Source organism: Bos taurus, chromosome 21, assembly GCF_002263795.3.
Source record: "Bos taurus isolate L1 Dominette 01449 registration number 42190680 breed Hereford chromosome 21, ARS-UCD2.0, whole genome shotgun sequence".
NCBI classification, from domain to species: domain Eukaryota; kingdom Metazoa; phylum Chordata; class Mammalia; order Artiodactyla; family Bovidae; genus Bos; species Bos taurus.
In genome coordinates, this window is record NC_037348.1 from 59,304,560 (window position 1) to 59,327,767 (window position 23,208).

General features: G+C 50.2%; 1 protein-coding gene across 1 annotated transcript; it reads right to left on the minus strand.

Moving 5' to 3' along the window:
* Positions 1–12,652: 12,652 nt before the first annotated feature.
* Positions 12,653–21,864, minus strand: SERPINA3-8. The gene is given in 5 exon segments (NM_001081712.1): positions 12,653–13,073; positions 14,134–14,284; positions 17,208–17,481; positions 19,326–19,961; positions 21,825–21,864. Coding segments are annotated over 4 exon segments (1,257 nt in total). The 5' UTR covers positions 19,960–19,961; positions 21,825–21,864; the 3' UTR covers positions 12,653–12,875.
* Between the last annotated feature and the right edge of the window lie 1,344 nt (positions 21,865–23,208).

Here is a 23,208-nt window from a genome sequence, read left to right on the forward strand (position 1 = left end):
ATTCCCTACACCTTATTTTAAGCATGTTCATTTCCCTGAATGTTTATAATCCAAATGATTTGATTTTAGAAGAGAAAGTCTTCAGGAAGACAAATAATCATTTAAAAACCTTTGAATCTCAAAAAAAAAAAAAAAAAATGTCTTCCTTTATACCTCCTCTAGCTCCCCCTTGTCTGTCATTTTTTTTTGATGCAAAATTGCTAGAGAGAAATGTCTCCCCTTGCGTTGCCCCTTGGCATCGCTCATTCTCTCTGAAATTCTACCCCCTACTCTCTCCTCCCACACCTCAACTGTCACTGCTCCTGCAAGTCACCACAGACCCCCACTTGGTAGGTCCAGCCTGTCCTGTGAACCCTCTCTGTCCTTTTTCTCTCTCCCACCGTGTCCCTGTGACCCTCCTCCTCGTCTTTTTCTGTCTCTTTGGGTGCCCTCTCCTCCTTTTTCTTGTCCCTGAAGTGTGGTCATTCCTGATCACGGGGCCCCAGGCTCCCTTCTCTTCACACTGTCACTAGGAAGTCTCGTCTCGCCCACGCATTAGCAGATTTCCGGGTCCTGCCCAGAGTTCCTTACTCATCGGCAGATCCCTAGAAGCAAATGCTGACGGTTCTTATCGTCGTGGCTGCGGGCCACGATGCCAGGCATCGAAGGTCTATGCAGGAGCTCATCCTCTTCCTCCCATATCCTCCTCCTCCTGTGTTACCATCTCTCCAAATGGCTCTCTCCAGTTTCCTAAGCTCCCAAGCTGGCAACCTGAGTGTCATCTTTACTGCAGACTGTCCTTACTTCTTCATGAATAATTGATGCCTCAGTCCAATCTGTGGTATCTCCTAGCTGTGTCTCAAGAGGTCCCTTTCCCTCTATTTACAGGTCTATATACGCTGATCTATAATCCCTTGACCAACTACCCTCTTCACCCTAATTCCTTCGATTGTCTCCTAACTGTGGGCCATTCCGCCTAGGCAGAGCAGTGTTGAACTGTGTGAAGAAAGCACTGGGTCTGAGGACGTGGGGGAATTGCATCCAAGCAGACTCAAGGTTAACCACTTTACTAATTAGCATGATTTTACACGCACAGATCACAGAGGTTCAGGGAGCGCAAGGCAGCTCCACAGGATCACTCGGTATTCCAGAACTCAGCTGGGTTTAGAGTCCAGACATCCTGATTCTCTTATTTACCGCACGTTTGCTGGGAACCACCAGCCTCAGCCGTGAATTCTACCTTCTTGGCGTTGCAGTACCTCACTCAGACCACCAGAGGACCCCATGGATCACACAAATCTGGTCTTAAAACGCTGAGTGGAAGGGACGATCGTTTTGACAGCATCTCAGTAATGTCTCAAACGGGGAAGTTAGTAGAAATGCAGGATTTCATTTGCTGAAGTTAGTTCATAGTGCCTTTAGGGTGATAGAAAGCATGATCAGAGTTTACAAACAGCATGAGAAGTCAGTGGTCTTAGCTTTGCAGCCCACGAGTCTCTGCTGTTACTCTTAAATCAGTTTGCTGTGGCCTTATCTGGGTACACAGGGGGCTTAACAAGCTGCTGTAAATCCATTCTGGACTAAGTGAGTACCTCTTTGGTATGGCATGTCTTTCTGGGAAGTCCTGGTACAATTTTCTTTGCAAATTGTGATTTTACTTCCATTGCTTATTGGGATTGACAACTTTGCCCAGAAAGAGGATGCTCTGGCTGTCCTGGAAACTGATGACCATCAGGAAGAGACTGTTGAAATGCACAGTGATGGATTAGGTGCTCCTAGCAGAGAAATGAATCTTGATGCCCATGGTGGTAGCTGCTTCAGTGTGCTCCTCAGTCATCTAAACCACAGCCGTTATACAGCACCCTGGGGCCAATAGGACTTCATATACTTAGATGTCAGAGCAGGTGTCTGGTTTGGCTGTGAGGGCAGGCAGTGGGGTGGGTCTGTGGAATCCAGCCTTTGAAATGTGTGGCCTGTGGGTTACAGTCCATGAGGTCGGAGAGGGTCAAACATGACTTAGCAACTGAACAACTATAACAATAAAAGCACTGGTAGTGACAGCAATAGTTGTTAACTGTTGGTCTTTTGGGGAAGATGCTCTCTGGTCATTTAAGGGCAGTGGTAGTTCACAGAGTCAGGTAACTTGGCCAAGGCTGTGTTACTATTAAATGTCAAACCAAGATTTCAGCTGAAGCCTGCTGACTCCAAAGTCACCATGGATAACTGCTGGCAGGGGGAAATATAGCTATATACAAGTCATCCTGTGTATTCAAGCTCAAGGTACCATTGCCTATTCAAACTCAAAGTACTGTCTTGTTTCCAGATTACTCTATCTTTCCCCATTAGACTCTCCTATCATCCCTCCTGATCTCCCCAGTCTGAAACATAAAATCCCATCATTTGAAAAACTCTCTGGTCATTATTTTCAATAGAATTATTTCTCCTTTGTGCCAGCCACTCATGTTTCCTCCATGCCTGTAACCAGGAGAAGCTGTGACTTCCAGAGCATCCTCTGCCCTCTTTATGTCCGGGTCTGCACTGCTGAGATACTGGAAATCACACCCCTACAGAGGTCAATGACCTGACCTCTAGCTCCCGAGGGATCCCACTCCGGCCTGCTAGAACTTTGAGGTTTCCTGATGTCTCCTTGTCTCCCCTGTCTCAGACTTCTGGTCCATTTGCATCTCCAAGAAGGACTCAGTAAGTAGATAACATCTCTCTGTAGCACAGGGAAAGCAGGAGTCATTTGAGGGGAGCGCTCTCACCTTCTGGTCACATGATTGGAGCCACACTCTCACCCTCTTGTCCTCGCTCTAGGATGGAAGGCGTCCATGCCTCTGGTCAGAGGGCTCCCCTCTTATGCTCGGCATCCCATCCATCCCCACCTCATCATCTCTGATTAACGTCTTCCGTCTTCTATGGGATCACTCACCTAGAGCCAAATATCCTAGAGTGTGAAGTCAAGTGAGACTGAGGAAGCATTACTACAAACAAAGTTAGAAGGGGTGACAGAATTCCAGCTGAGCTATTTAAAATCCTAAAAGTCGATGCTGTTAAAGTGCTGCACTCAATATGTCAGCAAATTTGGAAAACTCAGCAGTGGCCACAATACTGGAAAAAGTCTGTTTTCTTTCCAACCCCAAAGAAGGGCAATGCCAAAGAATGTTCAAACTGTTGTATAGTTTTGGTCATTTCACATGTTAGTAATGCTATGCTATGCTAAGTCACTTCAGTCGTGTCCGACTCTGTGCAACCCCATAGATGGCAGCCCACCAGGCTCCCCCGTCCCTGGGACTGTTAGTAAGGTTATGCTAAAAAACCTTCAAGCTAGGCTTCAGCTGTAAGTGAACCGAGAACTTACAGATATACAAGCTGGTTTTAGTAAGAACAGAGGAACCAGAGATCAAACTGCCAATATTCGTTGGATTGTGGAGAAAGCAGGTGAATTCCAGGAAATCATCTACTTCTGCTTCATTGACTACGCAAAAGCCTTTGACTGTGTTGCTGTTGTTGTTCAGTCGCTCAGTCATGTTTGCCTCTTTGCGAGCCTATGGACTGCAGCACGCTAGGCTTCCCTGTCCTTCACCATCTCCCAGAGCTTGCTCAAACTCATGTCCATTGAGTCGATGATGCCATTTAACCATCTCATCCTCTGTCATCCCCTTCTCCTCCCACCTTCAATCTTTCCCATCATCAGGATCTTTTCCAATGAGTCAGTTCTTCACATCAGGTGGACAAAGTATTGGAGCTTCAGAATCAGCCCTTCCAGTGAATATTCAGGGTTGATTTCCTTTAGGATTGACTGATTTGATCTCCTTGCGGTCCAAAGGACTCTCAAGAGTTTTCTCCAGCCCCACAGTTCAAAAGCATCAATTCTTCAGTATTTCTCCTTCTTTATGTCCAACTCTCACATACATACATGACTACTGGAAAAACCGTAGCTTTGACTACATAGACCTTTGTTAGTAAAGTGATGTCTCTGCCTATTAATATGCCATCTAGGTTTGTCAGAGCTTTTCTTCCAAGGAGTAAGCATCTTTTAATTTCATGGCTGCAATCACTTTCCAGTGATTTTGGAGCCCAAGAAAATAAAGTCTGTCACTTTCCATTTTTTCCACATCTATTTGCCAGGAAGTAATGGAACTGAATGCCATCATCTTAGTTTTCTGAATGTTGAGTTTTAAGCAAGGTTTTTTGCTTGCCTCTTTCACTCTTATGAAAGTAGCTGGTCTCCCATGATGGGGTGCTGGGGGGCAGAGGGGTGGTCTTGGGGGGAGGAAGGCCCAGTTCAGCTGCAGGATGGGGACGCCCAGGGGCTGTGCCAGCAGAAGTCAGGGTCAGAGCCCCTGCAGGTGAGCATGAGGGCACATCCCAGGCCCTGAAGGGAGGAGTGAACCCAGGCATGGAACCAGAGTCCCCGGAAGTGGGCAGCAGGCAGCAGGGCCCCTCCCTGTCCTGGGCCTGTGGTCCAGTGGATTCGGTCACAGGGACAAAGCCTGCTCCTAGGCTGGCTGGGGAGGCTGAGGCAGAGGGGCCCAGAGTCTGGGGTGAGCTGAGCATGTGTGGGAGGTCAGGGGCTTATCCTCGGGGCCCAGGCAGCAGCAGGGCGTGGAGTCAGGCAGATCAAGGTGGAGACACACAGGAAGGAGTGCAGTCCAAGGAAGGTGGTTTATCGCTGTCAGAGGTCTCGGAGCCTCCTCGTGACCAGGACGCAGACTCCCTGTGCATGTAGAGCCCCCAGAAGAGTCACTGTCACCTTCCCAGGGGTGAGCAGGTGGGGACAGGCTGTCCTGAGGGACCTGGGCACCCAGTTCCTTACCACTCAGAGTGGAGCTCTAGGCTTCACTGGGGTTGATGACTTTGTCCCAAAAGATGATGCTCTGAGAATCTTTGCTGAGTATGGAAAATAGAAATGGCCTGTTGAAACGCACCATGGTCATTGGGCATATGAATCCAGAGAACAGGTTAACTTTACTTCTTTCGGCAGCAGCTGCTTCTGCGCCCAGCTTCCCCACGTCCACCTGTCGGGACACCAGAGCAGTACCCACCGGAGACAGGCTGGGCAGAGGTGAGCAGTCACCTAGCGCCTCTAAGGGGACAGACCTTCATCCACCTTCTGTCGCTGGCCTGTCACTCTGCTGTTAACCTGTTCAGTGTGTCCACCCAACAACCTCTCAGTCGGTTCACATAGACGTGACCCACGGCTGTGTAAAGTGCAGTCAAAGGCTGTAAATCCTGGGACCAGGGTCAGAGAAGCAAAGAGCAGGGGCTCCCTGATCTGGATTCCCCTCTGTCTGAGTCCAGAGACTCTGCTGTTCCCCAAACACCCCCTAGTGCAGGGGGAGGGGCCGTGTCAGTAACTGTCCACAGTCCCTCCATGTCAAAGCAGCAGATGGGCGAGCACTGCTTTCTGCTCCTCTCCTGCCCCAGCTGACGTGTCCCTGAGCCCTCAGCTCCCTTGCCTAGGACTGGCTTCCCAGCCCTGGACCACGAGGCCGCATAGCTCCTGTTTCTCCTTTACCAGGTCCTATGGCAGGTGGGTGCAGGGGAGCCTGCAGGGCTGCCCAGCCACCCCCACCCACCATTCTCTCTGGCTTCTCTGCCTCTAGGGTCACAGCACCAGGACCCTGGGTGTTCTTCTCTAGTTGCTCATTGTGCATTTTCATCACAGTAGCCCTGAGCCACTGTTAGTCATGATTATCTCTTACCTTCTCTGCTGGGCTCCGCACATGAGCCAAGAAGTATCACGTTCCTTTTAAAAATGACAGGATTCAGGGGTAGAGGACTGTAGTTATTTGCTGCCGTGGGCAATATAATTGGAGCATGAAAGTTGAAATAAAGTGTTAGTCGCTCAGTTGTGTCTGACTCTCTGGGGCCCCACGGACTATAGCTCCCCAGACTCCTCTGTCCATGGGATTTCCCAAGCAAGAATAGTGGAGTGGGTGGCCATTCCCTTCTCCAGGGGGTCTTCCCAACTCAGAGATCCAACCCGGGTCTCTCTTATTGCAGATAGTTTCTTTACCCTCTGAGCCACCAGGGAAACGTCACTGTGGAGGGTGGGGATTCACGGCTGACCCCACAGCAGGGTCTTTCCGGTGACTGGTTTCTGGGTCACATTTCATTTAGGGAAAATGGGGACCGGTCCCCAACGCTGTTGGACCACAGCTGTCCTTGGCTCGAGGATTTGAGAGTGAGGGTGATTTTATAATGAGAAATGCAGTTATTTTGCAAATTCAAGATTGTCCAAAATCTGTCTGACCTTCCACCTTTCAAGCTTTGATGCAAAGGATGAATTGTCGGAAGTTTAAAGACCTACCTGGGAAACTGCCCAGTTCTGGGCCCCTGTTACTCCTGACAGGTCAGCCTTGCCGGTGAAGACTTTCATCATATCCAGGTGGGGAAGGGTGTTGTCCAGATGATAGTCTCTGGAGATGGAGAATTTTGGCAGATGGAGATCACATATCTGCCTAGGAATTGAGAAAAATAACTTGAACGTTCGCTGGACTCGGGGCCTGCCTAACTTTCTGCCACCTCACAGCAGGTCTGGTTTTCTCTCTGCCATTCGCTTCTTCCTGTGATAAGCGCCCCTTCCCCAGTTTCTAGACCCCTCGGGCTAACCCTCCTTAATTCATTAATTATCCATTCGCGTCTGCAGGTGTCTAACATGCCAGGTAGTGTGCCAGGGCTGGGCTGTGGCGGTTCCTGGGCCTGACCTTGTAAGCCCCTTAAGCCCTTCTTTGCAGCAAGCTGGTGGCTGAAAGCGACCTTTTTGTCTTTCACTGTAGCAAAGCTATGCATATGCATTCTTTTTGGTTGCTCTGGGTCTTCGTTGCTACCCACGGGCCTTCTCTGGTTGCGGCGGGTGGGGGCTACTCTCTGCGGCATGCGGGCTTCTCCGCAGTGGCTTCTGTGGTTGTGGAGCACAGGCTTAGCTGCTCCATGGCATGTGGGATCTTCCCAGACCAGGGATCAAACCCGTGCCCCCTGCATTGACAGGCGGATTCCTAATCACTGTACCACCAGAGAAGCCCAAAGCTATATCTAAGCTTTTCACCAGGTGCCCCCATGCTGAACTAACCTCTGGTCTAAGCACCCCTTTCAAAGCTCTTGATCACACAGTACCTTAACTAATCTGTGGATTCTTTTCTTTGATTAAAGAAGTAGAAATGAAGAATAAGGAATTATCAGGTGACTAGACCCTTTCCCTAGATTCCCCTCCAGTGTCTGGGGAGCAGATGCTGTGAGCAAGATAGCATCTAAAAAGTCACAAGGAGTCCACAGGTGTAAACTCAGTGGGAGACAGGAAGAATCTGACCCATAATCTCGATGGTTAACTGAGATTACATCCCCTTTTTCCCTTTAAAAACTTTCGTGGTCAACCAGAGTCTTAGGAATTGGTTCTAGGAAATGAATCCAACTTCTCCCCATGTTGCCAGACTCTTGAATAAAGCAAGCTTTCCTTCTCCAACCAACACTTGTCTTTCTGGTACTGGATTCTTGGGGGCCAGTAGCCCAAACTTGAATTCCATAAGAGCCCTGCTCCTCAAGTCTGCAGGACACAGAGACACCTTCACTCTGATAGGGATTCATAGCTGCTGGAAGACTATGCTGGTGGGGCTGCTTCACGGGCACCAGGAAGGCTTCCTGCAGGAGGTGGCATCCAGCCTGGATCCCAAGGAGAGGACTAAGCTGGCTGGATGAAGAGGAGGGCAGGAGGCAGGAAGATGTAGGAAAGAAGGAAGCAAGAGGGGCTGCTCCACAGCATAAGGGCAGCCTGAGGGTGGGCTGCAGGGAAGGGCGGGGCCAGGCAGGGACTTACTGAACTTCCTCCATGGGCCAGGTGTGTGTAGATCCATGTCCCCTCAGTGCTTGTAAATCAAGGTGTCTAGTGAATATTCTGTCCATTTACAGCTATTCACTGAGCCCCCCCAAAACAAAATAAAGTCAGCCACTGTTTCCCCATCTATTTGCCATGAAGTGATGGGACCAGATGCCATGAGCTTAGTTTTCTGAATGCTGAGCTTTAAGCCAGCACTTACTCACTCACTAAGTGTTTGTTGAGCGCCCACTGTGTGCTAACCCTGTTGTTGCTGTTCAGTTGCTAAGTCACGTCCAACTGTTTGCGATCCCACAGGCTGTAGCCCCCCAGGCTTCCCTGTCCATCACCAACTCCTGGAGTTTGCTCAGCATCAGTCCTTCCAATGTATATTCAGGCTTAACTCCTGTAATCTTATTGAGAATATAGTCCTGTACAAAAGTGTCAGAGTCCCCACTCTCGAAGAGTTTTGAGTGTAGTAATGGGCACTGATGAGTAAACTTGCAGTTAAAATACATATTGTCTTTATTCTTTGTTAACAGAGTGGATCAGATGGACTTCTATCTCAAACCATGTATAAAACTTGACTCAGGGATTTCCCTGGTGGTTCAGTGGCTAGAACTTCACACCCCAATGCGGGGGGCCGAGGTTCAATCCCTGGTCAGGGAACTAGATCTCACGTGCTGCAGCTAAGACCCTGTGCAACTGGATAAAGAAATGTGTATTTTTAAAAACTTTACTCAAAATAGTTCAAAGACCTAAGTATAACAACTAAACCGATAAATATCAGAGAAAAGCAAAATTAACATCCTTGGATTTGGCAATGGATTCTAAAACCTGACTCCAAAAATCATGAGCAACAACAAAAAAGGAGATAAATTGAACTTTTTCAAAGTTAGAATTTTTGTGCATCAAAAGACACTATCAAGAGAGCAAAAAGACAAATTACAAAATGAGAGAAAATATTTACGAATCAAATATCTGATTAAAAAAATTGTATCTGTAATACTTAAAGAATACTGACAACTCAACAATAAGACAATCCAGTGAAAAACTAAAGACAGGACTTGAGTATCATTTCCAAAAAAGATACACAAATGGCCGGTAAGGACTGAACAAAATCTATGTGTGTGTGTGTGTGTGTGTGTGTGCACGTGTGTGTTTGTGTGCTCAGTTGTGTCCGACCCCAAGGATTCTAGCCCACCAGGCTCCTCTGTCTGTAGAATTTTCCAGGCAAGAATACTGGAGTGGGTTGCCATTTCCTCTTCCAGAGAATCTTCCCAACCCAGGGATCAAACCTGTGTCTCTTGCATCTCCTGCATTGGCAGGAGGATTCTTTTTACTAGAGCCACTAGGGAAGCCATCTGGTCAGAAAAAAATCTGACCATCATTCATACATAGAGAAATGCAAGCAAAAAGCACAATGAGATACCACCTGATATCTACTAGAATAATGATGATAATGATAATAATATATAATACCAATAATAATGATAAATAAACAACCAGTGTGGTCAAGAATACAGAGAAGTTAGAACCCTCGTACACTGCTGGGGAGAATGTAAAACGGTGTAGCTGCGGTGGAAATCAGCTTAGTGGTTCCTCAAAGAACTAAAGGTAGAGTTACCATATGACCCAGCAACTCCATTCCCATGTACACACCCAAGAAAAACGAAAACATATTTTCACATAACAACCTGTACCTGAATGTTTGCAGTAGCGTGACACCTAGAAACCGGAAACAGATAAATGACCAGCAGCTGACAAATGGATAAACACAATATGATGTATTCAGACAATGGACCGAATTCAGCCAATGGAATTCAGCCATGAAAAGGAATGAAGGACTGGCCGCATACCCCGTGGACGAACCTTGAAAGCATCAAGCGAAGTGAATGACGCCAGGGATGAAAGGTCACATATTGTATGATTCCCTTTACAGAAAATGTGCAGACTTTAAATCTGGAGACAGAGAAAGCATATTAGCAATTACTTATTAGTGTTGGGGAAAGGCAGTAGTGGAGAGTGAGAGCTTAATGGGTATAGGCCTCATTGTTTGTTTAGTCATTTAGTCGTGTCTGACTCTTTTTGGCAAGCCCCATGGACTGTAGCCCACCGGGCTCCTCTGTCCATGGGATTTCCCAGGCAAGAGTACTAGAGTGGGTTGCCATTTCCTTCTCCAGGGGATCTTCCTGACCCAGGGATCAAACCCCAAATCTCCTGCATTGCAGGTAAATTCTATACCAATGAGCCCACAGGGAATTTAGAGATGATTTTTTAGAAGTTGGAAAGTAAAACATAGTGATGATTGCACAGCAATTGGGAATGTACCAACTGCCATTGAATTTTATACTTTAAAATGATTAATTTTTAGGTATTTAAATAACATCTCAATTTCAGAGAGAAAGAAGAGAAAATTTGATGTAGGGTAACTAAACTCCCTGTGTAAACATTGTTTGGATTCTAATTGAAAGAAACCAATTAAAAAACAAACAAACAAACATTTGGGAACCACTGAGGGAAGCAAAGACTTGATATTTGAAAATATTAAAGAAGTATGTTTTATTTTCAAAGTATGATGTACTATTTTGGGTATGACTTTTAACATTCTTATAGTTAGAATGTAAAGGATGTGTAGGATTTACTTCAAAACAACAAAAAGGGGGAAAGTGATTGAGAGGTAGAGAAAAATGATGCTGGCCCTACACTGATAATGACTGAAGCTGGTGATATGTGTGTGGGGGGTCATCATGCCATCCTCTTTATTTTTGTATCTATCTGAATTCTTCTGTAATAAAAATCTAAAACACGCAAAAAAAATCATTGAGGACAGGACTGTGCTTTATTCATCAGTACTTGATAGACCCTTGGCATGAAGTGGGCACTCCAAGGGAATGAATGAATGAATGAACAAATGAATGGATAAAACCAAGCATCTCATCACAGCCCCTGCTGCGCCCTCCCTTTAGTGAACATCAGGAGAAAGAATCAAAGATCCTGAGAAGTCAAGGAAAAGTGAGACTGGATGTGTTTAAATGCAGGCAATCAATGAATCAATTAAAAACAAAATCAGAATGAACAAAGCTGGGAGAAAATTAAGTCTTGCTCACACATCTATACCCATAAAATTCCTGCCTCTGCACTCCGTATGGCGGCTACCTGTGTGCCATCCCCGCCACCAAGCCAGCTCAGGAAGGACAAGGCTTTTGAATTACAAAAGTTTTGCAAGCCCTCTTTCTGCTGAGCACCTATTAACTTTTCTGTTTACACTGCATTAAAGTAGAAAGCTCAGTAGATTATTCATTACTATTTAAAAAGCACTCTAGCCAAAATGAAGAAGCTGCCATGACATCACGACATTTGCAAGAGTCCTAAGCCAAGCTCCTAGCAGGCAAGATCAAGGACGTGAACCCTGCTCTCCACTCATCCCTCCTCTCCCTCTACAGCCTGGACCACTTTGGCCCCATTTCCTGCAACATCCCCTTTAAAGCCCAGCCTGCATCCTGTCCTGGCCCTGAATCTCTTCTCTATACAGCAGCTGGAGTCATTTTCCTACCAGTCATTTCTCCTCATCTTGACCCTCTATTTAAATCCCTTTAAAGCTTCCTAGGACTCTATGGAAACTTCTCAGAACCCTAGCTGAGTGTCAGGGACCTGGTTCTCCAGCGGCTCCATCATGGCCCCAACCTCTCTGCAGCCCCTCCACATCCTGCTCCAGTTGCGTCCAGTTTCTTTCCCTACTTGATACTTTTCCACTCATTTTTTTTTCCCCTAGCTGGAAATATTCTCCGCTCTGTTTACCCTCAACCTTCTATTTTTCCTCTACTGGCAGAACTGAGATCCCTTCCTCCAGGAAGCCCCCCCTTGACTTCCCCTGAGTTTGGTTCTCCCCTCTCAGCCTCCTTGTTCATCACCCATCTTCCCCATTATACCCTAAGTCCCACGAGGGCCATAGCTGAAAATCCTTATAGGCAAAATGGGTTTGTGGTTTAGTGTTCCTCTGACATCCATCTGGTTAGGATAATATCCTGCCTGCAATAATCTCTAGCAGTATGGCCTTTAGGGAATTACAGAGCCTCTCTGTGCCTCTATTTCCTCATTGGTAACACAGGATGAGGAACAGCAAGTATCTCGTGTGATCAGCTCAAGGACTAAATGCGGTCCGAGCAGGCTGCCTGGCATAGAGACCTCAATCCTGCATTTGTGGATGATGTCTTTATTGCCCGGAGCTGTTCTCCCTGGAGATGACAGAGTCCCTGATCACAGCAAGGGGAGGCAGGGCTGGGTGTTGCTCTTACTGCACGTGTGTGCTTACTGCTCTTTCACTCCCAGGACACCTCTTCTGCCTGCTGATGGGGATCCACTGGCAGGGGAGGAGGTAGAACTGGTCAGGAGGTGACAGAGCTCAGCTGGAAACCTGGAAGTAGCTGGTCTTCCAGGCTGGGGTGCTGGGTGGCAGAGGGGTGATCCTGGGGGAGGAGGCCCAGATCAGCTGCAGGAGGGAAGGGTCCAGGGGCTGTGCCGGAAGAGGTCAGGTTGGAGCCCCCTACAAGTGAGCACGAGGGGACATCCCAGGTCTTGGGGAGAGAGCCGTGACCTTGGACCTGGAATCAGAGCCCCTGGAAGTGGGCTTTGGGCAGCTGGGCCTCTCCCAGTCCTGGGCCTGCAGTCCAGTGGGCTTGGACACAGGCACAAAACTGGCTCCTGGGCTGGCTGGTGAGGCTGAAGCAGAGGGCCTCAGAAGTAGGGTGGGCCTAGTGTGTGTAGGATGTCAGAGGGGCTTGTCCCTGGGGCCCAGGCAGCAGCAGGGCATGGAGTCAGGCAGATCAGGGCAGAGACAACAGGAAAGAGTCCAGTCCAAGGAAGGTGCTTTATTGCTGGCGTAGGGCTCAGTGCCTCCTCCTGAGCAGGGCAGACCCCGTGTGCACAGGGGCCCCCAGCATTGTCACTGTCACCTTCCCGAGGGTGAGCGGGTGGGGTTGGATGGGGGGCTGCTCCTCGGTGCACAGAGGTCAGGCTGCTCCGAGGGACCAGGGCACCCAGCTCCTTCTTCAGTGGACCCACCATTCGGAGGGGAGCTCTAGGCTTGACTGGGGTTGGTGACTTTCCCCAAAAAGATGATGCTCTGGGTGTCTTTGAGAACTATGGCAATCAGGAAGGGCCTGTTGAAGCTCAAGGGGATGTGATTGTTTATGGATGTGATTCCCACCTTGACTCCCGTGGCAGCAGCTCCTTCCGTGCCCTCCTCGCCCACGTCGAGCACGGCCTTGTGGACCACCTGTGGGGACGCCAGAACATTATCCACTGGAGATGGGGGAGGCAAGATGTGAGCAGGGGCCTGAGCGCCTCTCAGGACCGACCCGACGTTCATCCACCTGCTCCTGGTCTGCACTGCACTATCAACCTGTTCAATTTGTCTGTCCTCCCATCAGACTGTCAGCTGGTTTGCCGTCGTGATGCATAGGTGTGCAAAGTGAGGTTGTCAGTGGTGGGTCGAGGGTTAGAGAGGCACAGAGCCAGGACTCCCTGATTGTGGAACCCTCTCTGAGTCCAGAGACTGTGATGCCCCCGAATTCCCCCTAGTGTAGGGGCAGGGGCCACATCAAGGCATTTTGTTTTCTTGCAGGGAACTGTCACAGTCCTCCAGGTCCAAGCAGCAGATTTGGGTGGAAACAGCTCTCCTCCTCTCCTGTCCCAGCTGACATGTCCCTGAGGCCTTGGCTACTTTGCCTAGGACGTGATTCGCCATCCCTGAACCCCTCTGGCTTCTTAGCACCGTGTCTGCTTTATCAGGTCCCCTGGCAGGTGGGGTGCAGGAGAGACTGCAGGGCTGTCCAGCACCTGCCCCCCTCATTCACTCTGATTCCTCTGCTTCTCGGATCGCAGTACCAGGACCTCTGGTGTTCTTCTTTCCTGCTCTTAGTGTATATTCATCACGATGGCCCTGAGCCACTGTTGGTACCTATTACTTCTTACCTGCTCTGCTGGATTCTGCATGCTGGATAGGAACTATCACCTCCTTTTACAGATGAAGAAAACTGAGGGCTATAGGATTTGCCTCTATAGGAGTGAAGAGTAGAGCTTGGCATGGGGTCCACTGCTGATATCACCCAGGTCTTTCCCAGTGATGGAATCCCTTTTACATATTTCAGGGAATGTGGGGACAACCCCCAATATGATGGTAATCCAGCTCTCCTAGGCCTGGGGAGTCCTGGAAAGGGCTACTGAATTATAGGAAAGTCAAGGAATTTCTAAATTCAAAATTAGCCACGCATCTGCCTGTCTGCCCCCATTCAAGCTCCTAAAAGAAGGATGAATTGTCCAGAATTTGGACTCACCTGGGAAACCTCTAGCTCGTGGTCATCTGTGATTCCTGACAGGTCCGCCTCCTGGGTGAAGACTTTCTTAATTTCCAGCTGGGAAAGTATGTCTTTCAGCTTATAGTCAGTGGCAATGGAAAACCTTGGTAGGTTGAGTTCATGTATCCCTCTAGGAAATATGAAAAATGAACTCATGCTTGACTCAGCTTGATCTTCCGTGGTTTACTCTCCAACCACCACCTTACCCCTGGGGGGAAAAGTACTCCTTTCCTCAAGTTTCTAGACCCATCTGGCTAACTCTTTCTAATTCATTAATTATCCTTTCCTTTCTGCAGGAGTCTAACCTAGGGACAGTGCACAGAGGTTGGGACCTGGCCCTGTTCCTCCCCTGCAAGCTTGCAGGGCACAGGAAACACCCTCCTCCAGCATGGATTCCACAACTGCTGGGAGACTGCTGCTCCACAGGCACTGGGAAGGCTTCCTGCAGGAGGTGGCATGGAGCCTGAGTCCCAGGGGAGGGGATGGATCTGACTGGGTGAAGAGGAGCTTATGAGGAGGTGGATGCACTTGCAGGAATGTGGGAAGCCTGAGGGGCTGATCCACAGCACAAGAGTGGCCTGAGTGTGTGTGGCAGGGAAGGAAGGAGCTGAAAGGGGCTTGGAGGGGAGCTTGGGGGCTGGGGGCTGCAATAAAGGGACTTGGGGGCCTGAATCATCCTATTCAGAGTCTCTGTCTTGCCTTCCTGGTGAGTTCTGTGGGAGTAGGGCTGCTGCTTCTGAGCAGAGCCACCAGCAGATTCTTGGAGCAAGAGATGCTGTCTCCCTCCTTCTCTCTGGCATGCTGCAATTCTGAACTGATGGCCTCCCTCCTTCTCTCTCTCTCTCTGTGTTTCCCTTAAGACTCCTGTCAGGGTGTCTGGTCTTATAAATGCCAAATATGACGAGGCTGTGACTCCCCTTAAGCTCTGGGTCCTTTAGAAATACAGAGGTAACGATTCTCCTCGTTGTCATTTCTCATTTATTCACTCATCCTTTATCCATTTACTCAATAAGATATTACTGAACATCCTCCATGGACCAGGAGTGTGTAGATCCATGTCCCCTCAGGGCTTTAAATCAAGGTGTGTGGTGAATATTCTCTCCATTTACCACTATTCGCTGGTCTCCTGCCCTATGGTAGCTCTTGGGGTTGGAGGGGGAAGGGTTGGGAAGGGATCACAGGCAGGGCGAGGGGGTCCTGTGTCCTGGGTCTCCTGGGATCTACAGGGTGGAGGGGTTGGGAATCAGGAGCCCCAAGGTGTCAGGTCCCCTGGATAGGAGTAGGGAAGGAGCTACAGCTTCTACATCACTTGTGGGAAGATCTCTAGTCCCTTATGGTTTATAAAGTGCCTCCCACACCCATCCCCCCTGGGTCTGCAGATCCCACACTCAGAACGGAGGGTCAAGGACACCCCTCCCCTCATAGCAGGGAGCTGAGCCCCAGAGAAGCACAGAGAGTGGCCGGGGGAGTGTGAGCCTAGGAGTGGGACTCTGGGTCTGGGGCACCCCTGCCCCCCTCATGCTGCCCACACCCCCTCCCTACCCGCCCCTGCAGACCCTGGCCTAGCACTGCCTCTCCCCTTGTCCCCCTGAGATAGGTCTCCTGAATCCCACCTCCTGGCCTGTGTGTCTACCCTCTGTTTACCCAGAGCCAGAGCCCTCCCCACACTTGCTGCTCCTCCGGGTCCAACCCCCAGCGGCTCCCCTGGGTGACCCCCCTGGGCTCCTGGTGCCTTCCCTGCCTCATGCTTGTCCTGTGCAGGCAGTTCTTCACTAGGTACCCTGGGCGATCCTTTTAAAACATTACTCGGATCATTCACTCTTTGGGCCAAAACTTTGTGACGAGTTTCCATTTCCCTTAGATGGGGGGAGTCAAGGGGTCTGCCTCAGTTCAGTTCAGTCGCTCAGTCGTGTCCGACTCTATGTGACCCCATGAATCACAGCACGCCAGGCCTCCCTGTCCATCACCAACTCCTGGAGTTCACTCAGACTCACGTCCACCAAGTCAGTGATGCCATCCAGCCATCTCATCCTCTGTCATCCCCTTCTCCTCCTGCCTCCAATCCCTCCCAGCATCAGAGTCTTTTCCAATGAGTCAACTCTTCGCATGAGATGGCCAAAGTACTGGAGTTTCAGCTTCAGCATGGACCCATGTAATCTGTATTCCCCCTGGTTTCCCTGACCTTGCTCAGCTTCCCCTCTCACTCCCTCTGCTCTGCTGCTCTGGCCTCACTAATGCTCAGCCACACCAGACTGGCTCCTGCCTCAGAGGCTTTGCATTGGCTGTTCCCTTGGCCAGGAATGCTTTTCCCAACACATCCACATGGCTCAGTCCCTCACCTCAAACATCACCCAAGGATACTCTATTTACAATCACAAACTACCTTTGGGAATAATGATCTTTTTCCTTTATTATCCCTCACCTCTGCATTTCTCACCTCTGAAAGTAACAAATAATTCAGTTATTTTATTTGTTTCTTGTCTATCTCCTGCAATTACAAAGTAAGTACTGTGAAGGTAGGGGATGTAGGGGCTTATTTGCCTACTTACCCTCAGGGTCTAAATTATTATTATTATGAGAATAGTCCCTGGGGCGTAGCATATCCTGAATTAATCTGTTCAGCCAGTGTTGAGTGGATGAATGAATAAATGAGTGCTTATGATGCAAAGACCGTGCCAAGCTGGTCCTCAGCCTCTGTCTCACCTGAGCCCTCAGCTGCCTACAGTTCCATCTTCCTCCCTCCGCCTACAAAGGGTGGCACCATAGAGAGAATGTGCATGAGTATTGGGGTTGTGTTGAGGGTCCTCATGACTCAGCACATGTTAGAGGCAGAGGAAACCTCAGCCACTGTCCCCTCTGAGGTCATCATCTTGTAGAAGGAGAAATTCAAGCCCAGACACACACAGGCAGCAAAGAGCAAGGTCATTCCAGGATGGGTTCTCCCAGCAGTTCCCACACCCTCTGGACATTCTGGAGGCCCTGTTGCTGGGGTTCAGGAGTCCAGGAAGAGGGGGAAGGATGGGCCCACAGCCCTGGGTCCTGGGGACAGTCACCTGGGGTACAGTGATTCTCGCCACCTCGTCAGCATCTCTGGGATCAGCTTGGCTTCCAGGTCCTGCATTTTGCCCTCGTCGGGGAGGATGAAGAGGGCGCTGTCATTGCTGGTGTACGTGAGCTCCACCAGCGTGCAGTCCAGCTCCTCGTCCCGGAAGTAAGGGGTCACCAGGTCCCCAATGCTCATCATGGGCACCTCCACCGTCTTGTTCTTGCTCACATGGAACTGTGACTTGTAAGTTTGTTTGGGATCAAAGGGCGTCCTCCACTGAGCTGGAGGCGGAGGGATAGGTGAGGAGACTGTGAGTGCAAAGACTGTGCCCTCTCCCTCCCCCTTCCCCTGGTCCCTGAGAGGGAAGACACTCCCCACACCAGCAGCCCCCATGCCACGTGCCTCTAGGGCTGGCTCTGCTAGGTGTGACCATACACGTGGGAAGGTAGGTAAACACTGGGAATGGAAGTGAACACAGATCAGGATTGAAAAGAGGAACACGAAGCAAAGCTGGTTAGTTGTTCTACATGAGCAATCAACAGGAATGTGGAGGGCATGGGCTAGACAGAGGTGAGGCTGGGCCTGGGGAGGTACGGGACCTCCTGGTCCTTCAAGGGAACAAGTGACCAGGGGTTAGTCATTGGCTTTTCAGGGAGGACACAGGTCCCCACAGCCTTGTGAGCCCGGCTGGAGCCAGAGCCACACGGGGACCTGGAGGGCAGGGCGGGGTCAACAGAGGAGAGGACTCGGGTCTCCACTCAGGAGGATGGATCCTCGCTGAGGCCAGGACTTCTAGGGGAGTTCAGGGCTCTGGGGCTTCAGGGAATGTGTATCCACCCCCACCTCCTGCTTCGTTTCCACCTCTGCTTCTGTCCTCATGGTGAGAGGCAGGGGCAGAGGGAAAGCAGGGCTGGCTGGTGTGCCCCTGGGAAGGAGATTTTGGAGGAAAAATCTTAGGATGGGATGGTAGAAGAAAGCACAGGAGATACAAAGAACAATCCAGGGAAAGTCAGCCCCGAATTCACATTTCAGAGCAATTCCATTCTTGGCCTTCATTTACAGATGAAAACGTTGGCCCCAGAGGGCCGTTCTGAGCTCTGCCAGGAATCCTTAGCTCAGGGCAATCTTGTGCTCCACATCTGGTGGGTCTTAGACACCTGACCACTTCTGACTCAGTGATCCTCTCTGGATCCCTATTGGCCCTTCTTGCTCCCTGTGCAAAATCCATCTGCCTCTGCTCTGCCCCTTGTGAATATCCAGGCTGAGGTTTGCCATGCTGACCTCCTGTCACCGGGACCAGGCATCAGACCAGCTTGAAGCTGGGAGAGGATCCTGTCTAGGAGGCTCCCTTCTGTAGAGGCTGCCCCCGGATGGTGGCCTGACCTGTTCCACCCTAAGCTGATAGAAGAGCACAGATGAAGACCCTGGGGACGCGCAGGCTCCTCAGAGTCTGTGTCACCGTGAAGCCCACCAGCCTCACTGGGAGCCTCCAGAGACCAAGTCCCCCGGCAGGTCAGAACCAGCCCATGGTGGGCAGGGCCGAGGGTCCTGAGGGCTCCACCACCACCTCATTAGGAAGGACACACACAAGAGTGATGAGTATGGGAAAACCCTTCCTCTAGCAGCCGGGTAAGATTAAGTCAAAACAAAACTCTCCCTCTGCGTCAGACAAAGAGTTAGCAGCTTCCGTGCACTAACGTCCTATAATGAGCATTGGAGTTTGGGAAATCCCGAGACGATCAAAGCCAATGGTTGGTGCAGGGTCTTGATGCCCCAGCATCCTGAACTGAGGGCTCGTGTGCAGTCACTAAGTCCTGTCTGACTCAGTGACCCAGTGGACTCTAGCCCATCAGGGTCCTCTCTTCATGGGATTTTATAGGCAAGAACACTGGAGTGGGTTGCCATTTCCTCCTCCAGGGGATCTTCCCAATCCGGGAATCGATCTCATGTCTCCTGCATTGTAAGGCAGGTTCTTTACCACTGAGCCACCAGGGAAGTCCACTCCTCTATAGTATTTTGCCTAATGACACAGTTGGCTGACCCAGAACAGAAATAGCCTGAAATTACCAAAAAAAAAAAAAAAAAATTTGTTCATTTCCTTCTGAATACCAATCTGGGCACCTACCTTTAAAGTAGATGTAATTCACCAGAATCACCTTTGTGAGTGGGTCGAGGTCCTTGAACAAGTCCACAATTTTCCCCCGAGTTTTATTCTTCACATAGTCATTTATTAGACTCTTGGCAGTTTCAGGATCCTTGAAGTTGGTCGAGAAGGCCTCGGAGGTGTACAGCGCCAAGGCATCTTCCCTGAACTTGTCCAGCAGCTTTAGCTGCTCCTGCACGAACATGGTGTTGCCCACGCTTAGCTGCAGCTCATTGCTGGGTCGACTGAGCATCTGCAGGAGGTGCTGGAAACCTTGGTGGATTTCTCTCTCGGGAGTCTCTGTGAGGTTGAACTTGAGACCCTCCAGGATCTCTGTCACAGTGGGGCCACGAGCCCCCAGGGACAGGAAGGCCAAGGCTATGGAGATGCTCAGAGGGGAGAAGATGACATTCTTATTGGGGTTCTTCAAAGCCAACTGCTTGTAGAGGCTGAAGGCGAAGTCAGTGTTGCTTGAGGCTAATGAGTGGCCATCCACAGACGTCCCTTTGTGCCGTTCTTCTGGGGTCACATTCTCTGGGAGGCAGTGGACCCTGGAGCAGAGCCCAGACACCAGGAGCCCCAGAGCCAGGAGGGGGGACATTCTCTCTGCCCTCATGTCTGAAAAGCAAAGCTCCTTTCAGTCCGCATGTCAGATGACGTCCCAACCCCCGCCACTGTCCCCCGTGGTCTCTGTTCTCTCGGCCCTGCTGCTCTGTGACCTTCCAGGGATAGGCACCCTGCTGGGCTCCCAACACACACGAGGAGGCTCTGGGCTCCCTCTCACCCTGTGATCAAGTGCTGTGATCATTAGCAATCTCCCCAGTGGAGAGACTGGGCACAGAGAGGGGAAGGGGCTTTTCCAAGGTCACACAGCAAGCAGTGGTGTAGTGGGGGTGAGGAGCCTGGGGTGCCTGGCTCCAGGGTGGGGAAGCTGGTTGATGGGTGTGAGGTGCTGTCCAGCGAGACCCATCTCCCTCTTCCCGGGAGCTGATACTATCAGAGGGCCTAGGAAGCAGGGCTCCTTTCCCACCATGCCCCCTCTGTGTCCCCCCAAGAAGGAGCCCTGCACTGATCAGAGGACACAGCACCTGTCCCCACCTCTGAGGACAAGGGTGTGACCTCAGGGAGGCTCTCCCATCGAGGTGCCTGGTTACAGTGAGGGTTCAGGAGAGAGGCCGCCACAGGCAGTGGGAGCCATGCTGGAGCCTGGCTGCCCTGAGGAGGGTTGGTGTAAAGAACAAGGAGGGCAGAGCATTCTGCTCAGCCCCTGCCACGTGGACATGTGGAGGGTGTTTCCAGCAAGAACCGGGAAAGGCCTCCTAGTGGGGAGAAGCAGGGTGAGCTCAGAGTCTCAGGGACCTGGTCGAGGATGTCTTTTGGACCACTGTGAGTGCTGTGTGGTGACGAGCAGTGACTGAACCTCTCTGATCCTCAGTTCCCACCTCCGTCCAACATGTGGAACGGCTCAGGTGACATACAGGAAGAAGGTGCTGGGCTCCTAAGAGGAGTTCCAGACGTGTCACCCCCTCCACTGGCCACCCTCTCTAGGACTCTACAAGCCAGACTGTGATCCCTGGGGACAGAGGACCGAGATACTGCCCAGATGCCTCAGGAGAGACTGAGGTCAGACTGGTGGCCTCAGCAAAGAGGGCTGTTTCCCTGCAGCCTCTGCCCCTCATCTCAGAAGAGAGAGGGCTGCTGGGGTGGGAGGGGGGAAGGCGAGACAGACAAGAGGCAGAGATGGGAGGAGACTGGAGGGGAGAGGAGGAGGGGTGTAGGGCAGGAAGCTGAGCTGATTCTTGTCCAGAGACCAGGGAAAGGCCTTCACACAAGCCTGGGGAGAGAGGCAATCGATTGCCTAAACTGTTAGTTTACTCAGGAGTGGTACAATGGTTTTTGCTAAATGAGTTAACCATTTTCTTCCAAAACTATTCCTGGAGTATTCATTTGTTCTGATTGCATGGTTGCCTCTGCTTCTGAGCAGTCTGTCCTTTCAGTGCTGGACGACTCAGCTCCTGTCTGCTTGCTGGGGTCCCTGGAGGGACAGTGGAGCCCGGGAAACCCCCCCGGAGACCCCGGAGCCTCTGTCCAGAGGGACCTGGTGCACTAATTCTGTCCCCAGAACTATCTGAGAGCAGCACCCTGTGCCAGGCAAGGAGACGCACCTCAGGGCCCTCGGAGGACCTCTGACCTGATGCTGGATACACAGCTGGATGGGGCACAGCTGGCTCAAATCACAACCCCAAAGACTCAAAAGCAGAAATGCCCCCAGAAGCCCTGGTGGCACATCCCTCCCTTTTCAGGATGAACACTGAGACCCAGAGAGAGGACTGATCTTCAGAGGACTCAGAACCCTCCCAGCATTGGACACACGTCCTCCTGCCTCCCTCCTGCCTCAGGCTCTACTGACCCCTGACCGAGGCCAGAGCCACCCTGGGAAAGGGGTCCCTTGGCTCCCAGTGTGGGAGCATCACGAATTACCTGCCTGCGAGAGCGGGATGTGGGCAGTGAATCCGAAGCCGCCGCCTGCCCAGATATTGGAGTTTCGTCTCTTTGTTTGTCTATTTATCCTGCAAAGATCTCTTCTCTGGCTTGTGAAATATAGGCCTGGAAATGGGCAGATGAACATTTCTGGTAACAGGATTCATTAGGTCTACACAAACAATCTAGTTACCGAAACAGGGTTGTTTTTTTTTTTTTTTTTTCCCTTAAAAAATAGCCAGTAAATAAATTCACAAAAAAATCTTTCCCATGTTAGAGTTTTCTTCTGTTTATGAAATACTCACTGAGGAACGTGTGACAACTCAGAAAACATCAAATGAATCATTGAAAACTACTCCAAATTATTGTTCTTTTTAAAGAGTTATTGACTCTTATTAGTGTTTTATTCCTGGTCTGATATCGTCTTTAAGGATCACAGAGAAACCCCAAAAATGTAGAGAAGGGCTTGCAAAGTATTTCCCAGAACGCTAGCGCCCAGGGAAATCCAAGTTAACATTGTGTTGTGTTTCTTTATTAGTCGCTTTTCTTTGAAGTGTGTGTGTGTGTGTGAGTGTGCACATTTGCATATGTGATAGGACAGGATTTTAAAATGCAATACACTCTTTGTTTACAGCTTGATTTGTAAGTTGAAGCACTCCTCCCCCACTCCCACAGAAGGGGTGTGAGCCCAAGGTCCCCAAAGGTCGTCCGGAGTACAAGTGTTTGGCCTCCGGTCTCCAGCACCATCTGTCTGGGGGACCTGCTGTGACTTGGACACTGCCCTGCTCTCCTTCACTGTTGGTTCATCCTAGGAGCTAATCGTCCTCCCTTTTTGATCTTGAGGTCTTCTTAGCTGTCTCAATGAGATAATTTCAGGTATTTCCTGGGCTCATGGGAAAAACCTGTCCCTTCATCCATCATAGTCACATCCCTCCAGCTATGACAATTCCTAACAATCCCTGCCAGACTTCTGGAGATCCCTGGGGTTCTACCAAGCACAGTTTGCAAACCACTGACTTAGTGATGTTGGGCTTCCCTGATGGCTCAGCAGGAAAAGAATCTGCCTGTAATACAGGACACCCGGGTTCGACTCCTGGGTCAGGAAGGATCCCTGGAGCAGGAAATGGCAACCTGCTCCAGTATTCTTGCCTGAAAAATCCCATGGACAAAGGAGCACAGGAGGCTAAGGTCCAGAGAGGTTGCAAAGAGTTGGATACCACTGAGCACGATGATGGCTTTGAGGTGAGGGTATGGCTTTGGCATGAGGTGAGCTTTGATCCTGAAAGTACTGCTTACCAGTTGTGTGATCCCAGGATATTTATCAAAAATCCGTGGACTTTAATCTCTTTATCTCTAAAATGCAGATAAGAAAGTTTCCCTGACT